Source organism: Aptenodytes patagonicus, chromosome W (genome assembly GCF_965638725.1).
Source record: "Aptenodytes patagonicus chromosome W, bAptPat1.pri.cur, whole genome shotgun sequence".
Lineage (NCBI taxonomy): Eukaryota > Metazoa > Chordata > Aves > Sphenisciformes > Spheniscidae > Aptenodytes > Aptenodytes patagonicus.
The window spans coordinates 37,096,632-37,124,156 of NC_134981.1; the positions used below are offsets into that span (position 1 = coordinate 37,096,632).

At 45.7% G+C, this 27,525-nt stretch overlaps 1 protein-coding gene across 1 annotated transcript in view; it reads right to left on the bottom strand.

The window, feature by feature from the left end:
- The window catches only part of LOC143172022 (ras-related protein Rab-3C-like), a 218,220-nt gene that overhangs the window by 30,418 nt on the left and 160,277 nt on the right, over positions 1–27,525 (bottom strand). Inside the window, exon 4 of the mRNA XM_076361237.1 lies at positions 17,225–17,349. Within this exon, the coding sequence (XP_076217352.1) occupies positions 17,225–17,349 (125 nt within the window). The remainder of the gene's footprint in view (positions 1–17,224; positions 17,350–27,525) is intronic.

The following is a 27,525-nucleotide window of genomic DNA, read 5'->3' on the forward strand; positions in this document are numbered from 1 at the left end:
CCAGGGCTACTGCATGAACTATCTCCTCTTTAATTTGTTCAAAATCTCATCGTTGCTCAGGGCCCCATTTGAAATCGTTCTTCTTCCGGGTCACTTGATAGAGAGGGTTTACGATCAGACTGTAATTTGGAATATGCATTCTCCAAAAACCCACGACGCCTAAGAAAGCTTGTGTTTCCTTTTTGCTAGTTGGTGGAGACATGGCTGTTATTTTGTTGATCACATCCATTGGGATCTGACGACGTCCATCTTGCCATTTTATTCCTAAAAACTGGATCTCCTGTGCAGGTCCCTTGACCTTACTTTGTTTTATGGCAAACCCAGCCTTCAGCAGGATTTGGACTATTTCCTTCCCTTTCTCAAAAACTTCTCCTGCTGTGTTGCCCCACACGATGATGTCATCAATGTATTGCAGGTGTTCCGGAGCTCCACCCTGTTCTAGTGCAGTCTGGATCAGTCCATGGCAAATGGTGGGGCTGTGTTTCCACCCCTGGGGCAGTCGGTTCCAGGTGTACTGGACGCCCCTCCAAGTGAAAGCAAACTGTGGCCTGCACTCTGCTGCCAAAGGGATTGAGAAAAATGCATTAGCAATATCAACTGTGGCATACCACTTGGCTGCCTTTAATTCCAATTCGTATTGAAGTTCTAGCATGTCTGGCACAGCAGCACTCAGCGGTGGCATGACTTCATTTAGGCCACGATTGTCTACTGTTAGTCTCCACTCTCCATTAGACTTTTGCACTGGCCATATGGGACTGTTAAAGGGTGAACGAGTCTTGCTGATCACTCCTTGGCTCTCCAGTCGACGAATCAGCTCATGAATGGGAATCAGGGAGTCTCGGTTGGTGCGATATTGCCGCCGGTGCACCGCGGTGGTAGCGATTGGCACCTGTTGGTCTTCGACCTTCAGCAGCCCCACAACAGAGGGGTCCTCCGAGAGACCAGGCAAGGTGGACAGCTGTTTAATTTCCTCCATCTCCAAGGCAGCTATACCAAAAGCCCACCGGTACCCTTTTGGGTCCTTGAAATACCCTCTCCTGAGGTAGTCTATGCCAAGGATGCACGGAGCCTCTGGGCCAGTCACAATGGGGTGCTTCTGCCACCCATTCCCAGTTAGACTCACTTCAGCTTCCAATAGAGTTAGCTTTTCGGATCCCCCCGTCACCCCAGAAATACAGATGGGTTCTGCCCCTTTGTAGCTTGATGGCATTAGGGTACACTGTGCACCGGTGTCTACTAGAGCCTTATACTCCTGTGGGTCTGATGTGCCAGGCCACCGAATCCACACAGTCCAGTAAACCCGGTTGTCCCTTTCCTCCCCCTGGCTGGAGGCAGGGCCCCTCTAATCCTCATCACAGTACTCATTTCTCACTTCTTGTAAATACGAGTCAGAAGTTTCTTCATTAACATCAGGAGTAAGATCAGCCCTTCTACTCTGTCTCGGGAACTGCCCGCTGGAAACTGGAGCAGCAATTTTCCTGGAAGAACCTCTTTCTGTGATTGTTTTCCCTTGCAATTCACGTACCCGTGCCCCTAGGGCTGCGGTAGGTTTTCCATCCCACTTCCTCATGTCCTCTCCATGGTCACGCAGATAAAACCATAGGGTGCCCCGTGGTGTGTACCCTTTATATTCTCTCTCTTGAGCAAAAGAACGCTGACTCCTAATAGCCGAGATACTGGTCCGGACAGGTGGGGAGTAGGGCCTATCCTCTCTGAGTTGCTGGATCTCCCGGGACAGTTTCTCCACAGCTGAGACGAGGGAGGCAGAGAGACTTTCCTCATATTGCCGAGTTGACTAGCCAATTCATCCACTGTTTGTTCCTCTCCATCTTTCCAGGTCATCACTGCCAATGAGTTGGCCTATGACGATGGTGCGCTCCTTATAAACTTCTGCCACATGGGTCGCGTGCACTTGACTTCATCTGGATCTTTGGATAGCTGTTCATTGTTCAGGTCATCATAAAACATCTCCAGCACAGCTAATTCTCTCAGAAACTGGATACCCTTCTCCATGGTGGTCCACTTGCCTGGGCGACATATGACATCTTCCTTAAAGGGATACCTTTCCTTCACGCTTGACAAGAGTTGCCTCCAAAGGCTGAGGATACGTGTCCCTTTTCCAATCGCTTTGTCAATGCCCCCTTCCCTAGAAAGGGATCCCAGCTGCTTGGCTTCCCTACCCTCTAATTCCAGGCTACTGGCTCCATTATCCCAGCATCGGAGCAGCCAGGTGACAATATGCTCACCTGGACGGTGGCTGAAATCTTTTCGTATATCTCGCAGCTCACTCAGGGATAGAGATCGGGTGGTCACTGCCGCGTTTATGAGTTCTTCCTCTTCTTCCTCCGCGATCAGCGGCCGGCTCTCCTCCTGCTGTTCTCGTGATGGCCCTTCTCCAGGGTCGTCTGTCTCGTACACATCTTCCTCTGGCTCCCTTTTAGAAGAATCTTCTTTCTCCCTTACTAAACGAGCGGACTTCCGCTTCCAAGATTTCTTCTTGTGTACAGGGGCGACTGATACCGGCACAGGCTGGTTCTTTGGTTCAGCCACAGGGCGTTACTGGAGTCTGAGTGGCCGCAGGACCTGTCACCAGGGTCTGAGTGGCCGCAGGGCCTGTCGCCGGGGTCTGAGTGGCCACAGGGCCTGTCGCCTGGGTCTGGGTGGCCGCAGGGCCTGTCGCCAGGGTCTGAGTGGCCGCAGTGCATGTCACCGGGGTCTGAGTGGCCGCGGGGCCTCTCGCTAGGGTTGGAGTGGCCGCAGGGTCTGTTGCCGGAGTTTGAGTAGCTGCAGAGCATGTCACCGGGGTCTGACTGGCCGCGGGGGCTGTCGCTAGGGTTGGAGTGGCCGCACAGCCTGTTGCTGGTGTCTGAGTGGCTGCAGAGCATGTTGCTGGTGTCGGAGTGGTCGCAGTGCGTGTCGTTTTACTGTCAGAGCCAGAGACCTTCTCTTCCCTTTGAGTGTACTGAATGGTGTTGAACAGGGCTCGGTAGGCATGGGCCAGGCCCCAGCACGTTGCAGTGATCTGTCTCTCTGGAGTTGCCAGGGTGACAGCATACTTTGTCCAAATATTCTACTAACTCTTCAGGATTCTGCACTTGCTCAGGGGTGAAGTTCCAAAACACTGGGGGTGCCCATTGGCCTAGGTACTTGCCCATCTTGTCCCACACACCCTGCCACTCATAACTATTCAGCCTTGGGGCAGATCTCTGGATGATATTCTTAAATTTCTTACCAACTTTAGACAAAACCAAAACAATATTCCAAAGAAGTATTAATAGAAGTATCTTAACTACCCAAGGATGTTCAAAATACTGAAAAGTTACTGTAATGAAGGAGGAAACATCACAGAAGAAGGTAGTGACACTGCCATTCTGTATTTCCTCCGTAAAAAAACTCTCAGAAAAGTCACTGCAACTGCTAGTTGTCTCCACGAAATGGTATCCGTGGTGCAGTAACGGCTTCATTGCGAAATTTACATACCACAGTAACGTTAAGGTCAATGTTTTAAAAAAAAAAACCTCAGAAGCGAAACATCACTATTCACTGCAGACCACAGCAAACTGCAAAAACCAACACCAATCTTTAACATGTACAGCAAAAAAAAGAGCACAATGCAGATTATACAAATCAATATCGAGAAGAGAGAAACCAACATTGTGACCCACAACTATTAACAGATATAAGTTCCTTAATACACTCCGGTTAATCTGTTATTATGTCAAACCCTTCATGCCCCATGTTGGGTGCCAAAAAGGACTGTCATGGTTTAACCTCAGTCGGCAACTGAGCACCACACAGCTGCTCCGTCATTCCCCCCACCCCCGGTGGGGGAGAGAATTGGAAGAGCACAAGTGAGAAAAACTCGTGGGTTGAGATAAGAACAGTTTAATAATTGAAATAAAATAATAAGAAAAGACTATACAAAGCAAGTGATGCACAATGCATTTGCTCACCACCCACCGACCGATGCCCAGCCAGTCCCCGAGCAGCGGCCCCCCCGGCCAGCTTTCCCCAGTTTATGTACTGAGCATGACGTCACATGGTATGGAATGTTTCTTTGGCCAGTTTGGCTGTGCCCCCTCCCAGCTTCTTGTGCACCTCCAGCCTTCTCAGTCGGTAGAGCATGAGAAGCTGAAAAGTCCTTGGCTAGTGTAAGCATTACCTAGCAACAACTAAAACATCGGTGTGTTATCAACTTTGTTCTCATCCTAAATCGAAAACACAGCATTGTACCAGCTACTAGGACGGAAATTAACTCTATCCCTGCCGAAACCAGGACACCCCCATAGATTGGTTCCCTCAGGAGAAAAGGTAAAAGGTGTAAGTATTAATAGTTTTCGAAAAGTGGCTCCCGAGGTACGGAGATTATGGCAATACTGAGTAGAAATACAGAAGTACAAATACAAAAATTAGTCTCACGACCAAAAATTTTATCACATCATAAACCAATAGTGTTACACAGTTCAGCAAAATGATATCCTTGGTCCAGCTCCCAGATGTGATAGACAGCACAACAGGGAACATATACAGCAAGTAAGGTGTTACATAAGACATCTTTGAGAGCAAGCACGACAACTTTGAGAGTAAATTAATCAACATTGTGACCAGCGACTGTTAAACTAATATGATGAATGCTTATAACAAATTTGCCTTGACATGCTCTGGTCAGATCTGTCGTTATCTCAACCCTTCATGCGCCACATTGGGCGCCAAAAGGACTGTTGTGGTTTAACCCAGCAGGCAGCTCAACACCACAACAATCCCTTGCTTCTTATTGTCATTAAGTAACTTTCCTGTAATGCAGCTCCAAGTGCGTGAAAGAAACAGCAGATTGCATTTCCCCCCTGTAAAAAACATCCTGGGGACAGGAGCCTTTAACTGGTCTGCCAATACCCTGTGTGTGTTGTAACTAAACAGAAGACTGGTGTTTGTCAGTGCTGTTAGTCTGTCTCCTTCCTCTGGCACTAACCTTTGCTCTTTAAAAAGAGCTATAAAAAGGGTGAAGGGTGGAACTATGAACAGGCAGTGTTCCTGCACAACCCAATCTTTTTCAGTTTTTAATGCCAAGTTAGTCACAGCCATATGTCCATGCTCTTGAAGCTGCTGGTGACCCTGCCTTCTGCACCATGGCCTCCAGCCAGCCACGGAGGCAACACAGAACTTGCTGTTCTAGCTGTGTGTTGAGGTGCCAAGTCCTGCTTGATTCCCGATTTAGATGCCAAAATTACAGCCCAAAAAATGCTTCTTCAGTTGCTGCCTAAACTCACAGATGCCTAATACCCCCAGTGTACTCACAGATGCCTTATATACACGGATGCCTAATACCCACAGACCTCATACCCCAAGGCATGTGAAGGTTCACCCCAGTCCTGATGCTGCAGAGCTGCTGTCTTGTGCCCCAGCCCTGGCAGGATTCAGAAACCAGTCATGTTTGTGCTCCATCTCAGGAGCAGGCCTAGTCTTGCAGGCTTGGTCAGATCACATAGAAGTGCTGGGTACCAAATTACACCCTGTATAAGCACACGGCACTGACAAACACTCTGCTTTCAGGCTTGCTGGGGTGCTAAATGGGTTTAATTTGAAGAAATCTAATCACCCCTGAATCGGGTCTCTGGCATCTCCCCAGCACAACCATTATGTATATACATGCCTAAGACAAGAACAAAATGAAAACAAAATAGGCAAGGCGAATAGTTTTTGGTTTGAAGTGGGAAATTTTCTTCTCATTTTTGGTGGAACATATTTTCAAAGCACTGGGAATCAAGAGAAGGAAAGAAAGAAAAAGCTGAAAATAAAGACTTTAAGGAAGAAATGGCACAAAAGAGGTGAGAAGAGAAAGGATGGAGAGAGGGAAAAAAAGACCCAAAATATGCAAAATAAGCTATGTGTTAAAATCTGAGGGATAAAATGACCATCTCTGTGCATGACAAACTGTGGAGGCACACTGAATCCCTGGGCACTAATTTGCAGGCACAGCCAAACGGCATAAATAAATGGGGAAACTGTATGTCAAACTACATATGCAACCATCCATTTGCGTGTGCAGTTACTCAGTGTCTATTCAAAGCTCTGCGCACACCTCTGCCTGCTAAGCCTTTGCCAGAATGTAGATCACAATATATCATGCAGACCACAAATAAAAGGAATCAAGAATTTCATGCCATCTGTGAGTCATTCTTTTTATTTCTATTCTGACAAGTGACACCAAACTTTTATGAACGTATGAAGCTTTGAACTTAGCTGAGATGCATGAGATGAATATGTTAGAAAAGCTGTGTGAGTAACGCAGCTGGCAAGTGTGCATGTATTTTGCTTGCAAGAAGTTCCAAGCCTTTTTTACTAAAATGCTTTAAAGTATGTAAGTGCTGACTATATTGGGGTTTCACTTGATAGCCAATGCATGTAGTGCTCAGAGTAAACATTCATGAAGTGACAAAATAGCATAAGCATTATGTTCCACACCCTTTTTTTTAGTGATTAGTGAATAAACCTGTTTAAATATGATTGCTGTGATCCCCACATCAATTACCATTACGTTAATTTGTTTTCTCTACTGGCTGATTTGTCACATTTCTATATTTTCTTGGTATGATATCTCTGTGAGGTAAAGTTACATGACTCAGCTGAATTTATTTGATCCTGTCTGTTTTCATCTCATTCTAACATTACTCTTTTAATGACACTAATATGTTAAACAACCATGAACTAATGTCTCAAAAAAACATGTACCACTTAGAAAAAGTACTGAATAGGGTGACAAGGAATGGCTAAGGTGTGAGATGGTCTTTGTGTCTGGAATGATGAAATAGTCTGGGAATTTCAGCCTGGAGAAAAAGGAGGGGTATCATAGAGGTCTCTAAAACCAACAGTGGTACAGAACAGGTAAGAGGAAACAATTGTTCACTGCTTCTCAGAATATAACAGTTAAGAAACATCAAATAAAACTAGCAAGTGGCCAATTCAAAGCAGAAGCAGATAACTCAGATAAACTGTGTGTATTTAAAGGATATTGTGGATGGTAAGATTTTATATGATTTCAAAGACATCATTGGACAAGTCCATGGAAAAAAATCATGAAAGGGCTATTGAATATAAAGATACTGCCCATGAACATAATTTGCTACAGTCTGGGAAAGTATCACTATATGTTTGCCCTTTTATACCTTTCCCAAGGCACCTACTTCTGGCCATTACTGTAGGTAAGGTCGTATGCTGCTTGCAGCTATGATCTGTGGTCATATCACCATTGTTATGGCCTATGTCATTAACAACAAACTTTAAAAAAATGTAAAATGGAAATGAGACAAATTCTGTCTTCATAAACATTCTGTTAATTTCCCTTCAAGGTCAGATCTGGTTTTATTAACCATTCCTTCTCTCTTTTGTGAACTCCCGTTAGTGTCATGAGGAGAGCTACTCAGAGCTACCACAGGATACTTGACTAGTTTAGCCAGACTTTAGCAGGTAATGAGACCTATTGCCGGTTGATCTAAACCACTTGTTTGGGGTTACACTTGAGAAATAAACCAGCACTGAGATTTAAAGAAATGATTGATTACACCTCCTTAATAAAATTGAAGGCCACACTTTTCAAAGAGGTCAGCAGCCACAATTTTCCGATAACGCTGTTCTCAACAGGACACCATGTTTCCTGGAGGGCTAAATGCCCGGTGTTCTTTTTGACCTTTTGAAAACCCTGCCCAAAATGTACATGTATTCATTTTCTCAGTGACTTCAAATAAACCAGGGCTAAAAATAAAACCACGCTTGAGAACAGAGTGTTTCACAATGTGTTCTTTGTATAGCACTCACGTGTTGTGCTTGCTTGTAATTGTGGCTGTAACCAACATTGCAGACCATGGCATTCAAAGGGCCCACAGTCTTAAAATGTCTTGCTGGACACAAAAATCTATATCGTTATTTTTAAAAGTTGTCTGCAAGAGATGTTATCAAGTCACTGGCAGAGAAAGAAAAGACAGTGCCAAGTGTTTGACACAACTCGTGCCCTTCAAACTGGCCAACATGGCCAGAGCACTTACTACAAGTCAGGGAAACTCGTTCTTCTGCTTTTCCTGACATCACCTCCCACAATCTCTGAGCAGATTTAAGAAATGATTGCAGCTGTACAGAAAACATATAAACATTTCTGTGTGTAGTCTGAGTACAGTAATTGACATACTGGATCAGAGACACAATTTATCCAATACAATAATCTGCCCTTGAGATAGCCACAGGACATATATCAGAGAAAGGAAAACACCAGAGTACATAAAGATGGGAATAGAGGAAAATCTGCTTCCATAAAGACTGAATTCTAAATCCCAGGAGTTAGAGTCTGCTTTAAAGCCTGAAACATGAGTTTTGATATCTACCTCATTACCCTTTTTTTTTGCAAGCATTGGTTATTACACCTGAGGATTCTTGACTGTACAACATGCAAAGTTCCTTCTCGTCCTGCTAAATTCATGACCTCAGGGATTGCTTGTCAACTCACTGCATTAATCTTTCTATAGGAAAATAGTTCAAGGAATAGAAATTCAGATTAGTTATGTGACTTAAAAAAAACTCTTCAAACTCTACATTGCAAATTTACAGAGTGCCAGGCATTTTAGTGCCTGGTCTAAATTTGGGGTAAAAGTATACAGTTACAATTTTTGGATCCCTTTCTCCATTGAATACACTTTCCTAGCTCCTATTAAAATGAATAAATATTAGAAATGCTCACAGAGGGAAGAACAGATTATAGAAATATATATAATGTGACAGGAATTTATGCAAAGAAAAATATCCCCTGTTAAAGCAGGTGCAATGGCAACCATTTTGTTTTTGTTGCAGTTTAAAAACCTCAGTTCTTCACAAATGTTGGCAATTTTTTCTGGACATAACTCGTTAAATCTTTTCTGTCACCTTAAAAGGACTAATTTATGGTTATTTTTAATGGATACTTTTGAGGTGTGCTTTTACACATATGTAATGCTTATTTAGACAGATGCGATAGGAACATATGTTATTCTGACGAAATTATTTACCAGGACAAGCAATTGTACAACTAGAAAAATTATTTTAAAAAAATGAGGTCAGTGAGCTATGAAAATACATAAAATAAAAAACACCAGCATGGGATCAGATCCAGCACAGGTGGTATACTGTGAAATGTCACCATCTCTTTCTGTTTCCCATGCAGTCATTCTTATAATACCCTTTCCCCTAAACACTTATATAAGAATAGTAACAAGGAGATCTTAGTCACGCACATGTTCACCAGAAGCCAGATTGAGCCTTTACCACAGTCAGTTTTAAAAATAATAACAACCCCATGCCCAGTATAGCACAGAAATTGACCTCCAATGATGCCATGGTTTGATGTGCACATCTGCTGAACAGGCTCTCCAGATATCAGCAAATTTGGAGAAAAAAACCAGGCTGGGTAGTAATATTAGGATGCTCTGGAGCTTTTCCATTACAGTTTGGCCAGTGTCACGTCAAAAACATTTCATGGTATGAAAGGATATCACTGCTGGGCAGAAACAGAAAGAACAGAGATGTTCACAGCTCTGTAAGTTTCTGTGTGGACAACATTTGCCTCCTAGAGGGAGACTTTATGAAATAGAGGTTCATCTTATTTACACCTGTGTAAATGTGCAGTAGGTGAACTGATAGCAGTGGGAGTTGGATATTGGCATCTTTCTGTTTTGGATTATTGGTATTGGAAATCACAACCCAAATGTTCTCAACTTGCATAAAGGTCTAGTTCACGTTATGAGTAAACTGTTTTTTGAATCTCTCCTCTCTCCTCTCCTCTCCTCTCCTCTCCTCTCCTTCTCCTAGGTTTTTTTTGTTGGTTTGTTGGCTTTTTTTTAATTTTTCCCTGGCTAGGACATAACTGCCTATGGCTATAACTACTTAAACATACTGTATATTGTCCTGGTTTTGGCTGGGATAGATTTAATTTTCTTCCTAGTAGCTGGTAGAGTGCTGTGTTTTGGATTTAGGATGAGAATAATGTTGAGAACACACTGATGTTTTAGTTGTTGCTAAGTAGAGCTTACACTAGTCAAGGACTTTTCAGCTTCCCATGCCCTGCCAGCGAGAAGCTGGGAGGGGGCACAGCCAGGACAGCTGACCCAAACTGGCCAAAGGGATATTCTATACCATGTGACGTCATGCTCAGTATATAAACTGGGGGGAGTTAGCTGGGGGAGGGGTGTGACTGCTGCTCGGGAACTGGCTGAGCATCGGTCAGCGGGTGGTGAGCAATTGCATTGTGCATCACTTATTTTGCATATTCTTTTATCATTATTATTATTATTATTATTTTCCCTTCCTTTTCTGTCCTATTAAACTGTCTTTATCTCAACCCATGAATTTTCCTTTTTTTTCCCCGATTCACTCGCCCATCCCACTGGGGGTGTGGGGGGCTGAGCGAAAGGCTGTGTGGTGTTGAGCTGCCTGCTGGGTTAAACCACAACAGTCCTTTTGGCGCCCAATGTGGCGCATGAAGGGTTGAGATAATGACAGATCTGACCAGAGCGTGTTAAGACAAATTTGTTATAAGCATTCATCATATTGGTTTAACAGTCGCTGGTCACAATGTTGATTAATATACTCTCACAGTTTCGTGCTTGCTCTCACAGTTGTGTTATGTAACACCTTACTTGCTGTATATGTTCCCTGTTGTGCTGTCTATCACGTCTGGGAGCTGGACCAAGGATATCATTTTGCTGAACTGTGTAACACTATTGGTTTACGATGTGATAAAATTTTTGGTCGTGAGACTAATTTTTGTATTTGTACTTCTGTATTTCTACTCAGTATTGCCATAATCTCCATACCTCGGGAGCCACTTTTCGAAAACTATTAATAATTACACCTTTTACCTTTTCTCCTCAGGGAACCAATCTATGGGGGAGATGGGGGGACACTTTCCCCCGCTCCTTCACCTTCCCTTTCTCCTTCAGGTGAGTTACAACAGGTCATGAGAATTCTGAATATCCTTGGGATGTTCAAACCAGCATGGTCCTATTGCTCTGTCTCCTGAATGTGGTTCAGGTTGTGATCTTGTTTAAGGTTAAACAATTATTTAAGAATACCATCCAGAGATCAATCCCGGCAACAGGCACTGTGGCTACTCAAACCCCGCTGACAGGCACTGCGGCTACTCCAATCCCCGTGACAAGCACTGTGGCTACTCAAACCCCGGTGACAGGAACTGCAACTATTCCAGCCCCCATGACAGGCTTTGCAGCTACTCAAATCCCTGCGACAGGCACTGTGGGTACTCCAACCCCAGCGACAGGCACTGCCGCTACCCAAACACCAGTCGCCCAGGAATTTTGGAAGTGATCATGGATTGGCCAGAAGGCAAAGATTTCAGAATATCTCCAGAGAAGGGGGTGATGCGTGCTGAAGAGGCCCCACTGGATAATAAACTACCAGAAAATGAGAAGCAATATGCCCTGTTCCTGATGGGTCCTGTCGTCTTGTGGGAAAGCATCGGAGGTGGAAGGCTGCTGTATGGAGTCCGATATGAGAAGTTGCGGAAACTGCTGAAAGACAAGGTGAATCGAGTCAGTTTGCAGAGGTGAAAGCCATCCAGCTGGCTTTAGACATTGCTGACCGAGAAAAGTGGCCAGTGCTCTATCTCTATACTGACTCATGGATGGTGGCAAATGCCCTGTGGGGGTGGTTGCAGCAATGGAAGCAGAGCAACTGGCAGCGCAGAGGCAAACCCATCTGGGCTGCCGCATTGTGGCAAGATATTGCTGCCCGGGTGGAGAACCTGGTTGTAAAAGTCTGTCACGTAGATGCCCACGTACCCAAGAGTCGGGCCACTGAAGAACATCAAAACAACTAGCAGGTGGATCAGGCTGCTAAGGTTGAAGTGGCTCAGGTGGATCTGGACTGGCAACAGAAGGGTGAATTATTTCTAGCTCCGTGGGCCCATGGCACCTCAGGTCACCAAGGAAGAGATGCAACATACAGATGGGCTTGTGATCGAGGGGTAGACTTGGCCATGGACACTATTGCGCAGGTTATCCATGAATGTGAAACATGCGCTGCGATCAAGCAAGCCAAGCGGTTAAAGCCCCTCTGGTATGGAGGACGATGGCTGAAATATAAATATGGGGAGGCCTGGCAGATCGATTATATCACACTCCCACAAACCCGCCAAGGCAAGCGCCACGTGCTTACAATGGTGGAGGCAACCACCGGATGGCTGGAAACATATCCCGTGCCCCATGCCACTGCCCGGAACACTATCCTGGGCCTTGAAAAGCAAGTCCTATGGCGACATGGCACCCCAGAAAGAATTGAGTCAGACAACGGGACTCATTTCCGAAACAACCTCATCGACACCTGGGCCAAAGAGCACGGCATTGAGTGGGTATATCACATCCCCTGTCATGCACCAGCCTCTGGGAAAATTGAACGATACAATGGACTGTTAAAGACTACACTGAGAGCAATGGGTGGCGGGACATTCAAACATTGGGATACGCATTTAGCAAAGGCCACCTGGTTAGTCAACACGAGGGGATCTGCCAATCGAGCTGGCCCTGCCCAGTCAGAACATTTACGTACTGTAGATGGGAATAAAGTCCCTGTTAGTTCACATAAAAAATATGTTGGGGAAGACAGTCTGGGTTATTCCTGCCTCGGGCAAAGGCAAACCCATCTGTGGGATTGCTTTTGCTCAAGGACCTGGGTGCACTTGGTGGGTGATGCGGAAGGATGGGGAAGTCCGATGTGTACCTCAAGGGGATTTGATTTTGGGTGAGAATAGCCAATGATCTGAACTATGTGATGTTAAGTGCTACATAATATTATATGCCATACTAATGTTATTACAATAAGAATCACCCAGACTAATGAAGAATAACTTCAGTGAAACCAAGCAAAGCACGGTGATGATGGAACCAGAACTGACTTCAACATGAAACAATCCAACACTACATACCATCTCCATCTTTCCTGCCCTGGAAGATTATTATGACAGCTGGAGCCCAAAGTCATGGACTAAATGAACTCACCGAACATTTTAGAGGGATGGCCCATAGACGAAGGGAATGATATCTCTGTGTGTGTGTATATATATATTAAAAGAAACCCGGGAAAAGGGGTGGTGATTAGTGAAAATGTACTGGAAAATATGAGCCTTGAGCATGACGCAGATGGTATAGAATAAGGGGTGGATATTGTCCTGGTTTCGGCAGGGATAGAGTTAATTTCCTTTCTAGTAGCTGGTACAGTGTTTTGGATTTAGGATGAGAACTAAGTTGATAATGCACCGATGTTTTAGTTATTGCTAGGTAATGCTTACACTAGCCAAGGACTTTTCAGCTTCCCATGCTCTACTGACTGAGAAGGCTGGAGGTGCACAAGAAGCTGGGAAGGGGGCACAGCTAAACTGGCCAAAGGGACATTCCATACCATGTGACGTCATGCTCAGTACATAAACTGGGGAAAGCTGGCCAGGGGGGGCCGCTGCTCGGGGACTGGCTGGGCATTGGTCAGCGGGTGGTGAACAATTGCACTGTGCATCACTTGCTTTGTGTATTATTATTATTATTATTATTATCATATTATTATTATCATTTTATTTCAATTATTAAACTGTTTTTATCTCAACCCACGAGTTTTTCTCACTTGTGCTCTTCCAATTCTCTCCCCCATCCCACCGGGGGTGGGGGGAGTGAGCGAGTGTCTGTGTGGTGCTTAGTTGCCGACTGAGGTTAAACCACAATATCACCCCATCACAGAAGGCCACTAGGTTCATCAGGCAGTACTTGCCCTTGGTGAAGCCATGCTGGCTGTCTCAAATCACCTCCCTGTCCTCCATGTGCCTTAGCATAGCTTCCAGGAGGATCTGTTCCATGATCTTCCCAGGCACAGACGTGAGGCTGACTGGCCTGTAGTTCCCCGGGTCTTCCTTTTTTCCCTTTTTAAAAATGGGGGTTATGTTTCCCCTTTTCCAGTCAGCGGGAACTTCTCCGGACTGCCACGACTTCTCAAATACAATGGATAGTGGCTTAGCAACTTCATCTGCCAGTTCCTTCAGGACCCGCGGATGGATCTCATTGGGTCCCATGGACTTGTGTACTTTCAGGTGCCTTAGATGGTCTTGAACCTGATGTTCTCCCACAGTGGACGGCTCTTCATTCTCCCAGTCCCCGCCTTTGCCTTCTGCGGCTTGGGCGGTGAGGCTCGAGCACTTGCCGGTGAAGACCGAGGCAAAAAAGTCATTGAGTACCTCCACCTTCTCCGTGTCCCGGGTAACCAGGTCTCCCGTTTCATTCCGGAGAGGGCCCACATTTTCCCTCATCTTCCTTTTATCCCCGACATACCTATAGAATCTTTTCTTGTTGCCCTTGACGTTCCTGGCCAGATTTAATTCAATCAGGGCTTTAGCTTTCCTAACCTGATCCCTGGCTGCTCGGACAATTTCTCTGTATTCCTGCCAGGCTACCTGTCCTTGCTTCCACCCTCTGTAGGCTTCCTTTTTTGTGTTTGAGTTTGTCCAGGAACTCTTGGTTCATCCATGTCAGCCTCCTGGCATTTTTGCCTGACTTCCTCTTTGTTGGGATGCGTCACTTCTGAGCTTGAAGGAGGTGTTCCTTGAATATTACCCAGCTTTCTTGGGCCCCTCTTCCCTCCAGGGCTTTGTCCCATGGCACTCTACCAAGCAGATCCCTGAAGAGGCCAAAGCCTGCTCTCCTGAAGTCCAGGGTAGTGAGCTTGCTGTGCGCCCTCCTCGGTGCCCTAAGGATCTTGATCTCCACCATTTTGTGGTCACTGCAGCCCAGGCTGCCCTTGAGCTTCACATTCCCCACCAGCCCCTCCTTGTTGGTGAGAACAAGGTCCAGCATAGCACCTCTCCTCACTGGCTCCTCTACCACTTGGAGAAGGAAGTTATCATCGACGCATTCCAGGAACCTCCCGGATTGCTTATGCCCTGCCATGTTGTCCCTCCAACAGATGTTGGGGTGCTTGAAGTCCCCCATGAGGACCAGGGCTTGTGAGCATGAGGCTGCTCCTATCTGTCTATAGAGGGCCTCATCCGCTCGGTCTTCCTGGTCGGGTGGCCCGTAGCAGACCCCCACCGTAATGTCACCTGTCCCTGCCTTCCCTTTAATCCTGACCCATAAGCTCTCGGTCGGCTCCTCATCCACCCCCAGGCAGAGCTCCATGCACTCCAGCTGGACATTGACATAGAGGGCAACACCCCCTCCTCGTCTCCCCTGCCTGTCCTTCCTAAAGAGCCTGTATCCCTCCATCCCAACACTCCAATCATAGGAGCCATCCCACCACATCTCCGTGATGCCAATAAGGTCGTAGCCCTGCAGGCGTGCGCACATCTCTAACTCCTCTTGTTTATTCCCCATGCTACATGTGTTTGCATAGAGGCATTGAAGTTGGGCCCCCGATGAAGCTGTCTTACTGGCTGGAGTTCCTTTGTGCTGCTCTTCAGGCGCTCTCCGGCTGACCTGTGATCCTTCTCCAGGCTCTGGGCATCTGTTGCTGGCCCTGGCATCAAACTGGTAGGAGTGGGATGGATTGAGGTTCCCCTCCCCCGGCATCTCTAGTTTAAAGCCCTCTTCACCAGCTTGGCAAGCCTATGACCGAAGATGCTCTTCCCCTCCTCTGACAGATGGACCCCGTCAGCCCCCAGTAGACCAGGTTTCTCAAAGCGAGTCCCATGGTCTAAGTAGCCGAACCCCTGGCTGTGGCACCAGTCCCATAACCATTTGTTGACTCGCCAGATTCGACTGGCCCTTTCAAACCCCTTCCCTTTGAGCGGCAGGACTGATGAAAAAACTACCTGTGCTCCCGAGTCCCTTACCACTGCTCCCAGGGCTCTGTAGTCCTTGATAGTCCTCAGACTGCTCCTGGCTGTGTCACTGGTGCCCATGTGAAACAGCAGCAGCGGATAATAGTCAGTGGACTGTACGAGGCTTGGTAGCCTCTCGGTGCCATCCCTGATGCAAGCCCCCGGTAAGCAGCACACCTCTCTAGAGAGTGCGTCCGGTTGGCAAATGGGTGCCTCCGTACCTCTCAGAAGAGAGTCGCCTACTACTATCACCTGTTGCCTTTCCTTAGTTGCGCTGGTTGTTATGCGGGGGGCAGATCAGGCTGCATTACTCAGCTCCAGCACTTCTCCTGGTGTGACAGGACTTTCCTCTTTGGCCTGCAGAGCGGTGAAGCGGTTCTGCAAGGGCACCTCAGGCTTTGGGGGAAGTCTCTTCCTCCTGCTGGTCCTTGCCTTTGCAACCGCCCATTCTTCTGCATTATTGGCCCCCCCGCTCCCTTCTGCATGTGCTGGTGGGGAAGTTTTTGGCTGTTTGGCCGTGGGCTGTGGGTCCGCTGCAGACTGCGCTTGGAACCAGCTATCTAGCTCCTTCTCTGCCTCCCTGATATTACGCAGTCTTCTCACCACTTCCTGCAGCTCAGCCACCTGCTGCAGGCGGTCCTCGACCTGGGCACACCTTTTGCAGGCAGGTCTGCTGCCTGTCCCTACCCCAGGAAAGAGGTCTAGGCACTTCCTGCAGCCTGAGGCCTGCACTGCAGCCTCTCCCTTCAGCAGTTCCATCTGCATGGAGGCATCGGCCGCCGCTGGGGTAGATGGTGCAGACCCCCCAGCTGGAGCCACGGCCTTTACCCTCAGACGAGTGCCCACCATTCTGCCTTGAGGGTCAGGTAGGATGAGTGCCCTTGACCTGTGACACCCAGTTGCTGGGTTATATGTACGCCGAGTCCCCTACTCGGCCCGTGGAATGCCTATCCTTCGAAGAGGCGCCCTCCCTGTGCGCCCTTCCGTGGAAACTGCCGTGCCACGCCCCGTTTGCCCATCCTGGTCGCTAGTGCTCCCTGGGGCTGCCTTTAGTGGGAATGGGGGGTGGCAGCCATTGCTCCTGGCCTCGCCCACGCCTCGTCAGCCGCCCTTCGTGAGAGCTGCCGGCTCCCGGCGGGTCTCTGCACTCCCCTGTGGGTTCCCCGGCTCAGGAAACCCCCCTGTATGCCGTGATCCGCCGCTCAGCTGCGGGACGCGTCTGCACCGGAGCTGATCGCCTCTGCAAGAGGTGAGTGTGTGTATCACAGTGAGTGATACACAGTGATTACAGTGAGTGTATCACGAACATTTCATTACAAGTACTGGAGCAATTAATGACATTACTTTCTGCATTCTCACAAGCAATCATAAAGCTTTTGTAATTTCTTTTCTTACCAAGTTGCTCTGCTAAATGTTTGCCTCTCTCAGTGAAGATTACCCGTTCATCCTCCATGTCGCATTTGTTACCGACCAAAATAACCTGGGCATTCTCCCAAGAGTATGTTTTGATTTGAGTTGACCTTAAAAGAGAGACAGAGAGAGAGGGAGAAGTCAAAACAAAGCAAATTCCCCTTAAATCAAACAGAATTGTAACAAGGCAAAAAAGACAATACTGATTTTGACATCTAGGGTAACATGATTCTGTTTAATTCTGGATGTCAAATAAACTAAGGATTATCTGTCAGGAATTATTATTACAGGAATAATATCAACACAGGTTTTACTTTTGCTTGTTAAAACAAGACAGTCTTTTAGCATTTTCTCCTGCTATCAACATTCTTCCTATATTTTTAGAAAGAAGCAGTGACGTTTTCTCCCACACAATTAAAAAAAGCATTCTCACATTTTAATGCAAACCTTATCATCTAAACCCAGAGCTTTGAAACAAAATCAACAGCTTATTCATTTCTTATCTTTCACCTTTTAAAATTAGGATCTAAATTTATCAGCAAAACTTCAAAGTCATTCTGTCTTCCTTCTGTTGTTTCTTTCCAGCACATTCCACTTTGATCTACCAGGACGACATTTACATTCTACATTAAGTCATTGACAGGGGTCGAGTTTGAACTTTAATTTACCTTCCATTTAAATTATACAAGCCCTAACCTTGACTACAGCTGAATTGGAGTATCTTAGGCCTTGAAACACCATGGGACCTTGAGTGCTGGTGGTGAAACAGCTCACCCTACAAAGCTCTCTTCTGCAATTTAAATGCGATGCAACTAATGGGCAACTTAGGAGCACGCTTGTAGCACCTCTCAGCTGCTGAGTGCCACCACTGCTGATACTCAGACCTGCTCTGTAGGAAGGAAAGATCCACGTCCTGGCTCCAGGCTCAGCCAGGAGTGATGCTGCTGGCTACCAGCTTCTAACTTCCCTTGAAAGTAACGCAGGGTGCAGTAAGCTTACTCTAAGCTCTTACACTTTGCCTTGGTCTTGTGACTATGCCTGGCTTTAGGCTCTGACTCAAGTGCTTGGTAGGATATGAATATCTCTTCTGTCCCCATATGATCAATGGAGAGAGAAAGAGATGTAGAGAATCTCTCTTTCTCTCTACTTGGACAATACAGGGTGCTCAGGAAAACTTCACTGGTATAGAAACTAGCCTGCTTAACTATACATTTAGGAGAGGGTACCCTGGAAGGGAATTCTGTTGTGTATCAGAGCCCTAGATCTCTGTGAGAAAAGATGAAATAGCTTCAAAAATCTGTCACCTAAGTGTTTTGGAAGCTGGTCTATGTAGGTGTTAAATTCACTAGTGACCCCTTCTCATAACACAGCTGTTATCTCTACATATTCAGATCCCTGTCTGCAAAATGCTTCATGCACAAAAAAGACCACAATGTAGTCCGACAACCATTTCTAGTGAAAGACAAAAAATGGATCAAATCTCCCCAGCTGGCTTTGCTTAGTGCAAGACCAGAGGGATGGACATGGGCAAAAACTGCTACAGGCTATCTTTGTACCCCTGGGTTCAATGACAATGCCCACAGGCCCAGACCCCCCCGGCATGAGTCAAAGCAGCCTGCTGTAGTTTACCTTTAAGCCATGTCTGATGGGTCTGCAGTGCTGGGCAGAGGAATTTTAAAGGGAAGGATCACACTGCCTTTAGGGTTGTTTTACTTCATCAGAATGACCAAAAAGAAGCTGAAGCAAGCCTCAGGCATTTTGTGCTGTAGATTGTTCCCTTGGGCCTGTCTGGATCTTTCCTTCAAGACATGGATACTGTGCTATTTTAAATCTGTTTAAAAAAATATAGTAATTTGAGGAGGCTATCATAAGGTACTGTGACCAAGGAGGAGGTCAGACTTCCCTTTACACTTACATTTTACTAAAGATATAATTGCTCTGAAAAAAGGGCACCGTGCATTCATTTTGGCAGAAATGTACTTTTGGAACCATGCTGAGTTCTTTTGGAATTAGTGGTTAAGCAAGATAGGATTATTACTATTTTTTAACCAGAACTATATTTGTCACCATAGCAACTTTGCAAATATTAATAATTCAAATGTCAGAGGATTTTAGTCCATTAAGGACTCTAAAAGAGCTTATCTTTGAAAAATTATGAGTTGAGGGTCAATTGGTTCCCCTTATGTCGGCAGAATATTGAAGACGTTTAAAAAGCAAAATATACAGCAAAAATATTAAGCTTCACTGAAGGAATTAATTGAATATTCTGCAAAGGTGAACTATAAGAAATTGATGAATGAAGAAATACAACCTGGAGAAATATCGTCACACCAGTGTAAAGAGAACTCATTCAGCCTTGTTTTGCAGACTTTTGCTCCAGAGCCTTACCAGAGTTTCTTTGCTTAAGAATGTAAAACCCTTCATTTTACTGCAGCCAGATGTGATTTTTCATTCTATGAACTATGAATCTGTGCATTCAAATGCTTTTCATTACCAAAGCCACTTATTTTATTCTTAGACTTTTTTATCTGGTTTGCTTATGATGTCTCATCTTTTAGTTATAAGGAATCTTTTAAGCAAAAAGCAACAAGAGAAGAGATCTTGTCCTTGATAACGATTTTGCAAAAGACTCTGTAGTGCAAAAATACAACTGACTGAAAATCAATCAAATCTATCCCCACCTAACCCCACATCAGTAGGAGCTTGGATTCAAAGAGTATAATAGGCTTATCACTGTTATGATTTCTTTTAGACATACATTTCCACTAATGGCTTCTATAGATTTTGATTCCCACAATTCTCCACAAAAGCCAACACACAGGTCATTTAAAAAAGAGATTTTGCTGTTCCTTGCACACATGACCTTTCAAATGACCGAGGCTTTTGATTAATCCAAAACATATAACATTGTCCTTGTAAAGAACTTTAGCCTCAGGAAGACTGAAGACATGAAAAGGCAAAGCTGATGTTTGCAGTAAGCTGAATACAGCAATTCTTGTTCAGTCTCACTGCCCTGGTATACGTCAATAGCAATTTACCCTGTAAATCTTTCACATTCTAGTTGTATGGTAGGCAGGCAATCTGCAACATGCTTGAATTTTTATAATGTATAGACACCAAAGGGGCAGATTAATGCAGGAATTCAATGATCCATTACTTTCAGTGATCAACGCAAGACTCGTTCTCCCTGTATATATTCCTTGTCAGAAAAGAGCACTTGCTGAATGCTAACTAAAGCAATGCTATTTTCTCATCTTAAAACAGTGCTGTATTTTCCAGTAATGGTTCAAAGTACTGTAAAGTTATATCAATAAATCTCCAAAAGAGTTTTGGACTATTATGACAGAAGACTGTCAGAGATAATATTTTCCTTTGTTTGATGGAATGAAATACTATGTGAAAAAATGTTCAAAATGCAGTTTTTTCAATCCTACTTTCTTTGAAATGAACCCTGAAGAAAAGGCAAAGTTAAACAGTTCACACTGGCATATGTCCATATGCACACTGCTTCAGTACTAGCGTGCTGCCTAGTTCTGCTCCTAGGAAATGCCTTGTAATACTTGTTAGTTCACAAAATATTCTTCTGAAAATTTTGCTTATTAGTTCAATAGAGTATAATAAGATTTTGTATTGCTGCCACTTCTAACACTATCATTTACTGAAGTAGAGAATAAACCCAGTGTTGCCTAGGCAAAGACATCCTCTGTTACCTCATCTCTTATGAGCACACAGGTTTCAAAGTGAATATTACAATGCTTAAAATGGTGAACACACCATTATAAAGACCAAAGACACTATTATCATGTACTACCCCCCTCCAAGTCTGCCAAAAAATTAAATGTCAGTTCTGGTTATAACCAAGCATAGTGAAATACACCTTCATGACAGAGATGAAGCAGTAGGTAAAAGGTCTATGTTGCAGTACGTTATCTTTTGGGAAAAGATCAGGTATGAGCTTAAAGGGCTATGTCTATTCTCAGGTAAGACTCTGCTTGAGGTCTATAAAAGAATCAGTTGAATAAAGAACTTGGTTCTAGCAGGGAGACTGAAACCAACCACAAAAGAACAAAAATTTCAAAGAAGCAGGAAACTAAACTTTGTGCAGTGTGACCCTGTACCTCTGAACATGCAAGAGCTTCAAATAATTGTCCAGGCAACAATGGTGGTGGTGGTGGGGGTGTATGTGTGTGTGCGCTTGCGTAGGCAGCTTACAAGGAGTATTGCACAGCATGATGGAGTGAGATTCAGAAATACCCAGCCCTAGCTGGCTGAGGTAGCTGAGATGCTGGAAGCCAAGGTAGGTAGCACAGAGCAATATGGGAGCACTGCTGTGATGTTACTATTGTGCAAGCTAGCTTGTTCACATTAAATTATGTGATAAAAGCTCATCTGCACATCCACAAAGGAGCACAGAGAGATGATGGCAGGTGAGGGAGCCCAAATAATATCCTGGCCCTAGCTGCTTCCAGGCCTGTTGCAGGAGTCATCAGCCTATCAAAGGCCCACTTCCACAAGCCCAGAGGAGCACGGGGGCACAAAAGCAGGAGAGAACCCGAATTAAAGACTCAGAAGAAGGAACACCCCATCCAGGCCCCTCCCAGGGCTGTCCCAGGAGACCCTCAGCCTCACTGTCCAGGCATAAAACCCATCACCATGAGTCAACGCTGGAGCACCTTTTGGAATGAGTTGCTGCCTAGGGGTACGGGACACATGATGGGATGCAGAGGAAGAGCATTTCAGGATTGTACAGGACATCATGGCATGTTTAGGGGAGGAATCAAAGGCAGGGAAAGGGAGGGATTAAAGTGGAACAAGTGGGTTGGAACAAGTGTGGGAAAATAGAGGAGTAAGAGGATAAAATGGGTCAGCTGTGTGTAAGGAGCTGGCTGGTCAGTACCCTTGTCTGGCCATGCCCTGTGCCTGATCAGCACAGGCTGTCCTATCTTATTAAATTCCTTTCTAAGGGTTTCTCTAAGGGCGAGACCATGGGGGAGTTGCTACTGGGGAGCAGGGGAGGCCCGGCCATCTCCAAGTGTGTGTGTGTTTGTGTGTGTGTGTGTGCGCATGTGGGATGGTCTGTACCAGCAGCTGGAGTGGGGCTGTGGCCTCAGAGGCTTGTATGTCCAGGTGCCAGCAACTGGGGAGACTGGGATCCAGGGGCAGCTACTGGGCAGACTGAGTGTCTGAGCCCAGCTGATGGAGGGATCCATGCTGTATATATGTCTACACATATATATATTCTTGCTAGTGGACCTCCATCCTGCTCTGCCAGGGAGGGGAGCAGGATGAGGCTGTTGGTGCTGTTTGTGTTTGTGGGAGTGCTTTGTGTGTCTGTCTGTGATCTGTGTGGCTGGCCACGTGATGTATAAGTGTGTGCTGTGTGCATGTGCCTGCTAGGAATACATCTTCAGGCTCACTGCTGGTTGGACCTGGGGCATAGAGCCACAGCAGCCTCACCTCTCTCGGGCTGTCAGATCCAGCGTGATATATTTTCCCCTAAGAGTTCAGACTTAACTCAGCTACACCTGGGTAACACTGCATTGTACCGTGGAGAAACTGCTACAGAAGCCAAACCTGCTACTTGTTGTACTTGATACGTTTCAGGTTGCACCCACTGATTGGCATATCTTAGAATTCACTCAATATATCTCCAGAGGATCACTTTTTATTAACTCATATATGTCCAGAACAAACATTAATCTAACCTGGAATAGTCTCTGTATATTCTCACCTACAGACAGCAAAGATGGCAAACAAATATATTAGATAAAGATATGCCCATACAGTAAATACATCAGGAATATGAACTTTTAGAGACAGCCGCAATCCACACATTACTGTTTGGACCCAGAGCCCTCCAAGGACGCCTACAATCCCTAGAGGGGCTGGTTTCTATGGGCTTTTTAGATGAATTATGTAATAAGTCACATGCACTGACAGCAGAGAATCACCCTAATGAAAACGCTCCAGAGGGGGCCATGTATAATGTTCATTCCAGCAAGTTCAGGGAATACGTTGTACTTCTGATGTTCTGGTTTCAGAAAGGAGTATGCAATTAACTGGAGTGCATCATCTTGCCAGGAAAACAAACAAAACAAACAAAATAAACACACAAACACAAAAAACCCCCCAACCCCAGCCCAAACAAACAAAACCCCTACCAAAACCTTTTTTTTTTTTAAAGTTACTGTTATGTTGAGTTCACTGACTGGTTGATCCTAAAAACTCTCTCATCTCTGTCTCCAGCATGATGCCTCCAAAGCCCTTTAGCTGAACTATCAGGGGCTGCAGGGTAGTGACGGGACCTGCAGTGGAGTCCAGGTTATCTATCCTAAAACTTTCTCAGCTTATTGAAGTATTTGGTGAGGGGGAGTGTCAGAGAAGCAGCTATGAGTTTGGAGGTGTATCCAAAAGCATTCGGTGCCCCAAGTTGAATTTCCTCCCTTTATTTGCAGGTGAGAGTGCCGAATGCCTGGCTACCTCTGAGCAGGAAGGCTGGCTTTTCGGCATTTTCAGGAGACATAATTTTCCTTCTGTAATTGAGGCAACAGAGGGTATCTTCCCCCCTTCCCCCAATCCCCTTCCTATGATGTGGGAAGGTATGGCACAGCCCCTTCCAACCCCCAACACAGACTGGGATGGTAAAGGGAAGATCTGCCATTTCCATCTTTTCAGGAGATTGGATCGTGTCAGGAGTCCTTTCCCACCTTCATTGTCTGGGAGGAGCTCTGGCACTCTCCCCATTCAAGTTGTCTTTTCCACAGGGTTAGTCTTGAGGTCTCCCTCATACTACCAAGTGTCTTTTAGACTTCAGCGTGTACCATATGCTCTATTCCTTTCACCATGCCCTCCTTTATGTCTCCTAAGCCCTTATTATTCCCAGCAAGCCTGATATGTACCTTAGGAATGCCCCTGTACCTTGGAGTTTTCCCATCTCCTCTCTCTATCCCACTCACTTTGGGAATATGATGGAGATGGGGCCTATAGAGGATTATTCTATACAGAATCATAGAATCATAGAATCATAGAATGGTTTGTGTTGGAAGGGACCTTAAAGGTCATCTAGTCCAACCACCCTGCCGTGGGCAGGGACATCTTCAACTAGATCAGGTTGCTCAGAGCCCCGTCCAACCTGACCTTGCATGTTTCCAGGGATGGGGCATCCACCACCTCTCTGGGCAACCTGTTCCAGTGTTTCACCACCCTCAGCGTAAAAAATTTCTTCCTTATATCTAGTCTGAATCTACCCTCTTTTAGTTTAAAGCCATTCCCCCTTGTCCTGTCGCAACAGGCCCTAGTAAAAAGTCTGTCCCCAAGCACATTAATTGATGGCAATGCTCAATCTTGGTGGCCATTTGGAAGCTGGCTCTGTACCAGCTGCTCTGCACTTGGCACTCAGACCCTGCTGCAGGGAGGGCAGGGAGAGAGGTAGCCTCAGGCTTTCCATCTGCTCCCCAGAATAATCCACTGTTAGTGGGAGATGAGCCATACAAAAAAATATAAACCTACTAACCAAAAAACCCAACTCAACTTTCTGATTTGGATTTTGAAAACAGTGCTAGAGGTTAAAAATTTGAAGCACTCTGACCAAAAACAAGACAGAAGAGTCCTGGCTCTTCAGGCTTTTGAGTGCTTATTCGAATACTAGACTTTTAATGGCCATGATTATTGGCATAGTAGGGATATACTAGCAATAATTAGTAATAACATCAGTAAGAATAAAAAGATCTTGACATTTGCCAGATTTTAGTTGAACTAATGAGAAGCTGGGGGAAAACACAGCCCCAAGAAACAGAACTAGCTTTGAGAAACAGCTCAGGATCTTTCCTCCTTCAGTTACTGATGATTGTCATGGTTTAACCCCAGCCGGCAACTAAGCACCACACAGCCGCTCGCTCACTCCTCCCCGGTGGGATGGGGGATAGATTCAGAAGGGTAAAAGTGAGAAAACTCATGGGTTGAGATAAAGACAGTTTAATAGGCAAAGCAAAAGCCGTGCACGCAAGCAAAGCAAATTAAGGAATTCATTCACTACTTCCCATCAGCAGGCAGGTGTTCAGCCATCTCCAGGAAAGCAGGGCTCCATCACGCGTAACAGTTACTTGGGAAGACAAATGCCATAACTCGGAATGTCGTCCCCCCCTTCCATCTTCTTCCCCCAGCTTTATATTGCTGAATGAGAAAAATGGCCAGTACTTTATCTCTATACTGATTCATGGATGGTGGCAAATGCCCTGTGGGGGTGGTTGCAGCAATGGAAGCAGAGCAACTGGCAGCGCAGAGGCAAACCCATCTGGGCTGCCGCATTGTGGCAAGATATTGCTGCCCGGGTGGAGAACCTGGTTGTAAAAGTACGTCACATAGATGCTCACATACCCAAGAATCAGGCCACTGAAAAACATTGAAACAACAAGTAGGTGGACGAGGCTGCTAGAATTGAAGAGGCTCAGGTGGATCTGGACTGGCAACAGAAGGGTAAATTATTTATAGCTTGGTGGGCCCATGACACATCAGGACATTTAGGAAGGGATTGAACATACAAATGGGCTCGTGATCGAGGGGTGGACTTGACCATTGGTGCCATTGCACAGGTTATCCATGAATGTAAAACGTGCACCATAATCAAGCAAGCCAAGCGGTTAAAGCTTCTCTGGTATAGAGGACGATGGCTAAAATAGCATTATGGGGAGGCCTCGCAGATTGATTATATCACACTACCATGAACCTGCCATGGCAAGCACCATGTGCTTACAATGGTGGAAGAGACTACTGGATGGTTGGAAATATACCCTGTGACCCATGCCACTGCCCGGAATACTATCTTGGGCCTTGGAAAGCAAGTCTTATGGCAACACGGCACCCCAGAAAGAATTGAGTCAGACAACGGGACTCATTTCCAAAACAACCTCATCGACACCTGGGCCAAAGAGCATGGCATTGAGTGGGTGTATCACATCCCCTATCATGCACCAGCCTCCAGGAAAACTGAACGATACAATAGACTGTTAAAGACTACCCTGAGAGCAATGGGTGGCGGGACATTCAAACATTGGGATGCACATTTAGCAGAAGCCATTTGGCTAGTTAACACTAGAGGATCTGCCAGTTGACCTAGCCCTGCCCAATCAAAACCCCTGCCCACTGTGGAAGGAGATAAGATCCCTGTAGTACATTTAAGGAACTGGCTGGGAAAAACAGTCTGGGTTATTCCTTCCTCAGGAAAGGGTAAACCTGTTAATGGGATTGTTTTTGCTCAAGGACCTGGGTGCACTTGGTGGGTAATGCAGAAGGATGAGGGAGTCCAACGTGTACCTCAAAGTGATTTAATCCTGGGTGAAAATCATCCATGATTTGAGTTGTATGATGGCAGTGTTACATGATGCTGTATGTCACCACTGCTGTGACTGCCATATATCAAAGGTATTATAGCAGGAGCCTCTCGCTGCTAGCCAAGCTAGAGGCAAGAGGAGGAATTCATTGCAATGTTAAACTTATGGCCTAGTCCAAAGGGACCAGGGGTGGGGAATGTAATGGATATACCTTTAAACTGTTGTAACCCATGATGTGAGTTGCATGTTATAGGAATTACTATAGCAGGAACCACCCGAACCAATGGAGGACAAGCCTTACAAGAAGCAGTGCAAGTGCAGCAGTGACCCGACCTGAGCTGGCTTTGGTGCCCAATAACTCCACGCAACATACCACCTCTCCTGTCCTGAGCAACCACCATAACAGATGGAGCCCAAAGACATGGACTAAATGAACTCAGTGGACATTTTGTGGACATTTTACAGACATTTTACAGGGGTGGTCCATAGACTAAGGGAATGATATCTGTGTATTATATCAAAGCATGGGAAGGGGGGTGGTGGTTAATGAGGATGTATTGGATAGTGTGGGACTTGAGCATGACGTAAATGGTATGGAATAAGGGGTGGAGAATGTGCTGGTTTTGGCTGGGATAGAGTTAATTTTCTTCACAGTATCTCGTAAGGGGCTATGTTTTGGATTTGTGCTGAAAACAGTGTTGATAATACAGGGATGTTTTCGTTATTGCTGAGCAGTGCTTACACAGAGTCAAGGCCTTTTCTGCTCCTCACACTGCCCCACCAGCGAGTAGGCTGGGGGTGCACGAGAAGTTAGGAGGGGACACAGCTGGGACAGCTGACCCCAACTGACCAAAGGGATATTCCATGCCATATGACATCATGTTCAGCAATAAAACTAGGGGGGAGGTTGGTGGGGGGGCTGCTGCTCAGGGACTGGCTGGGCATCGGTCAGTTGGT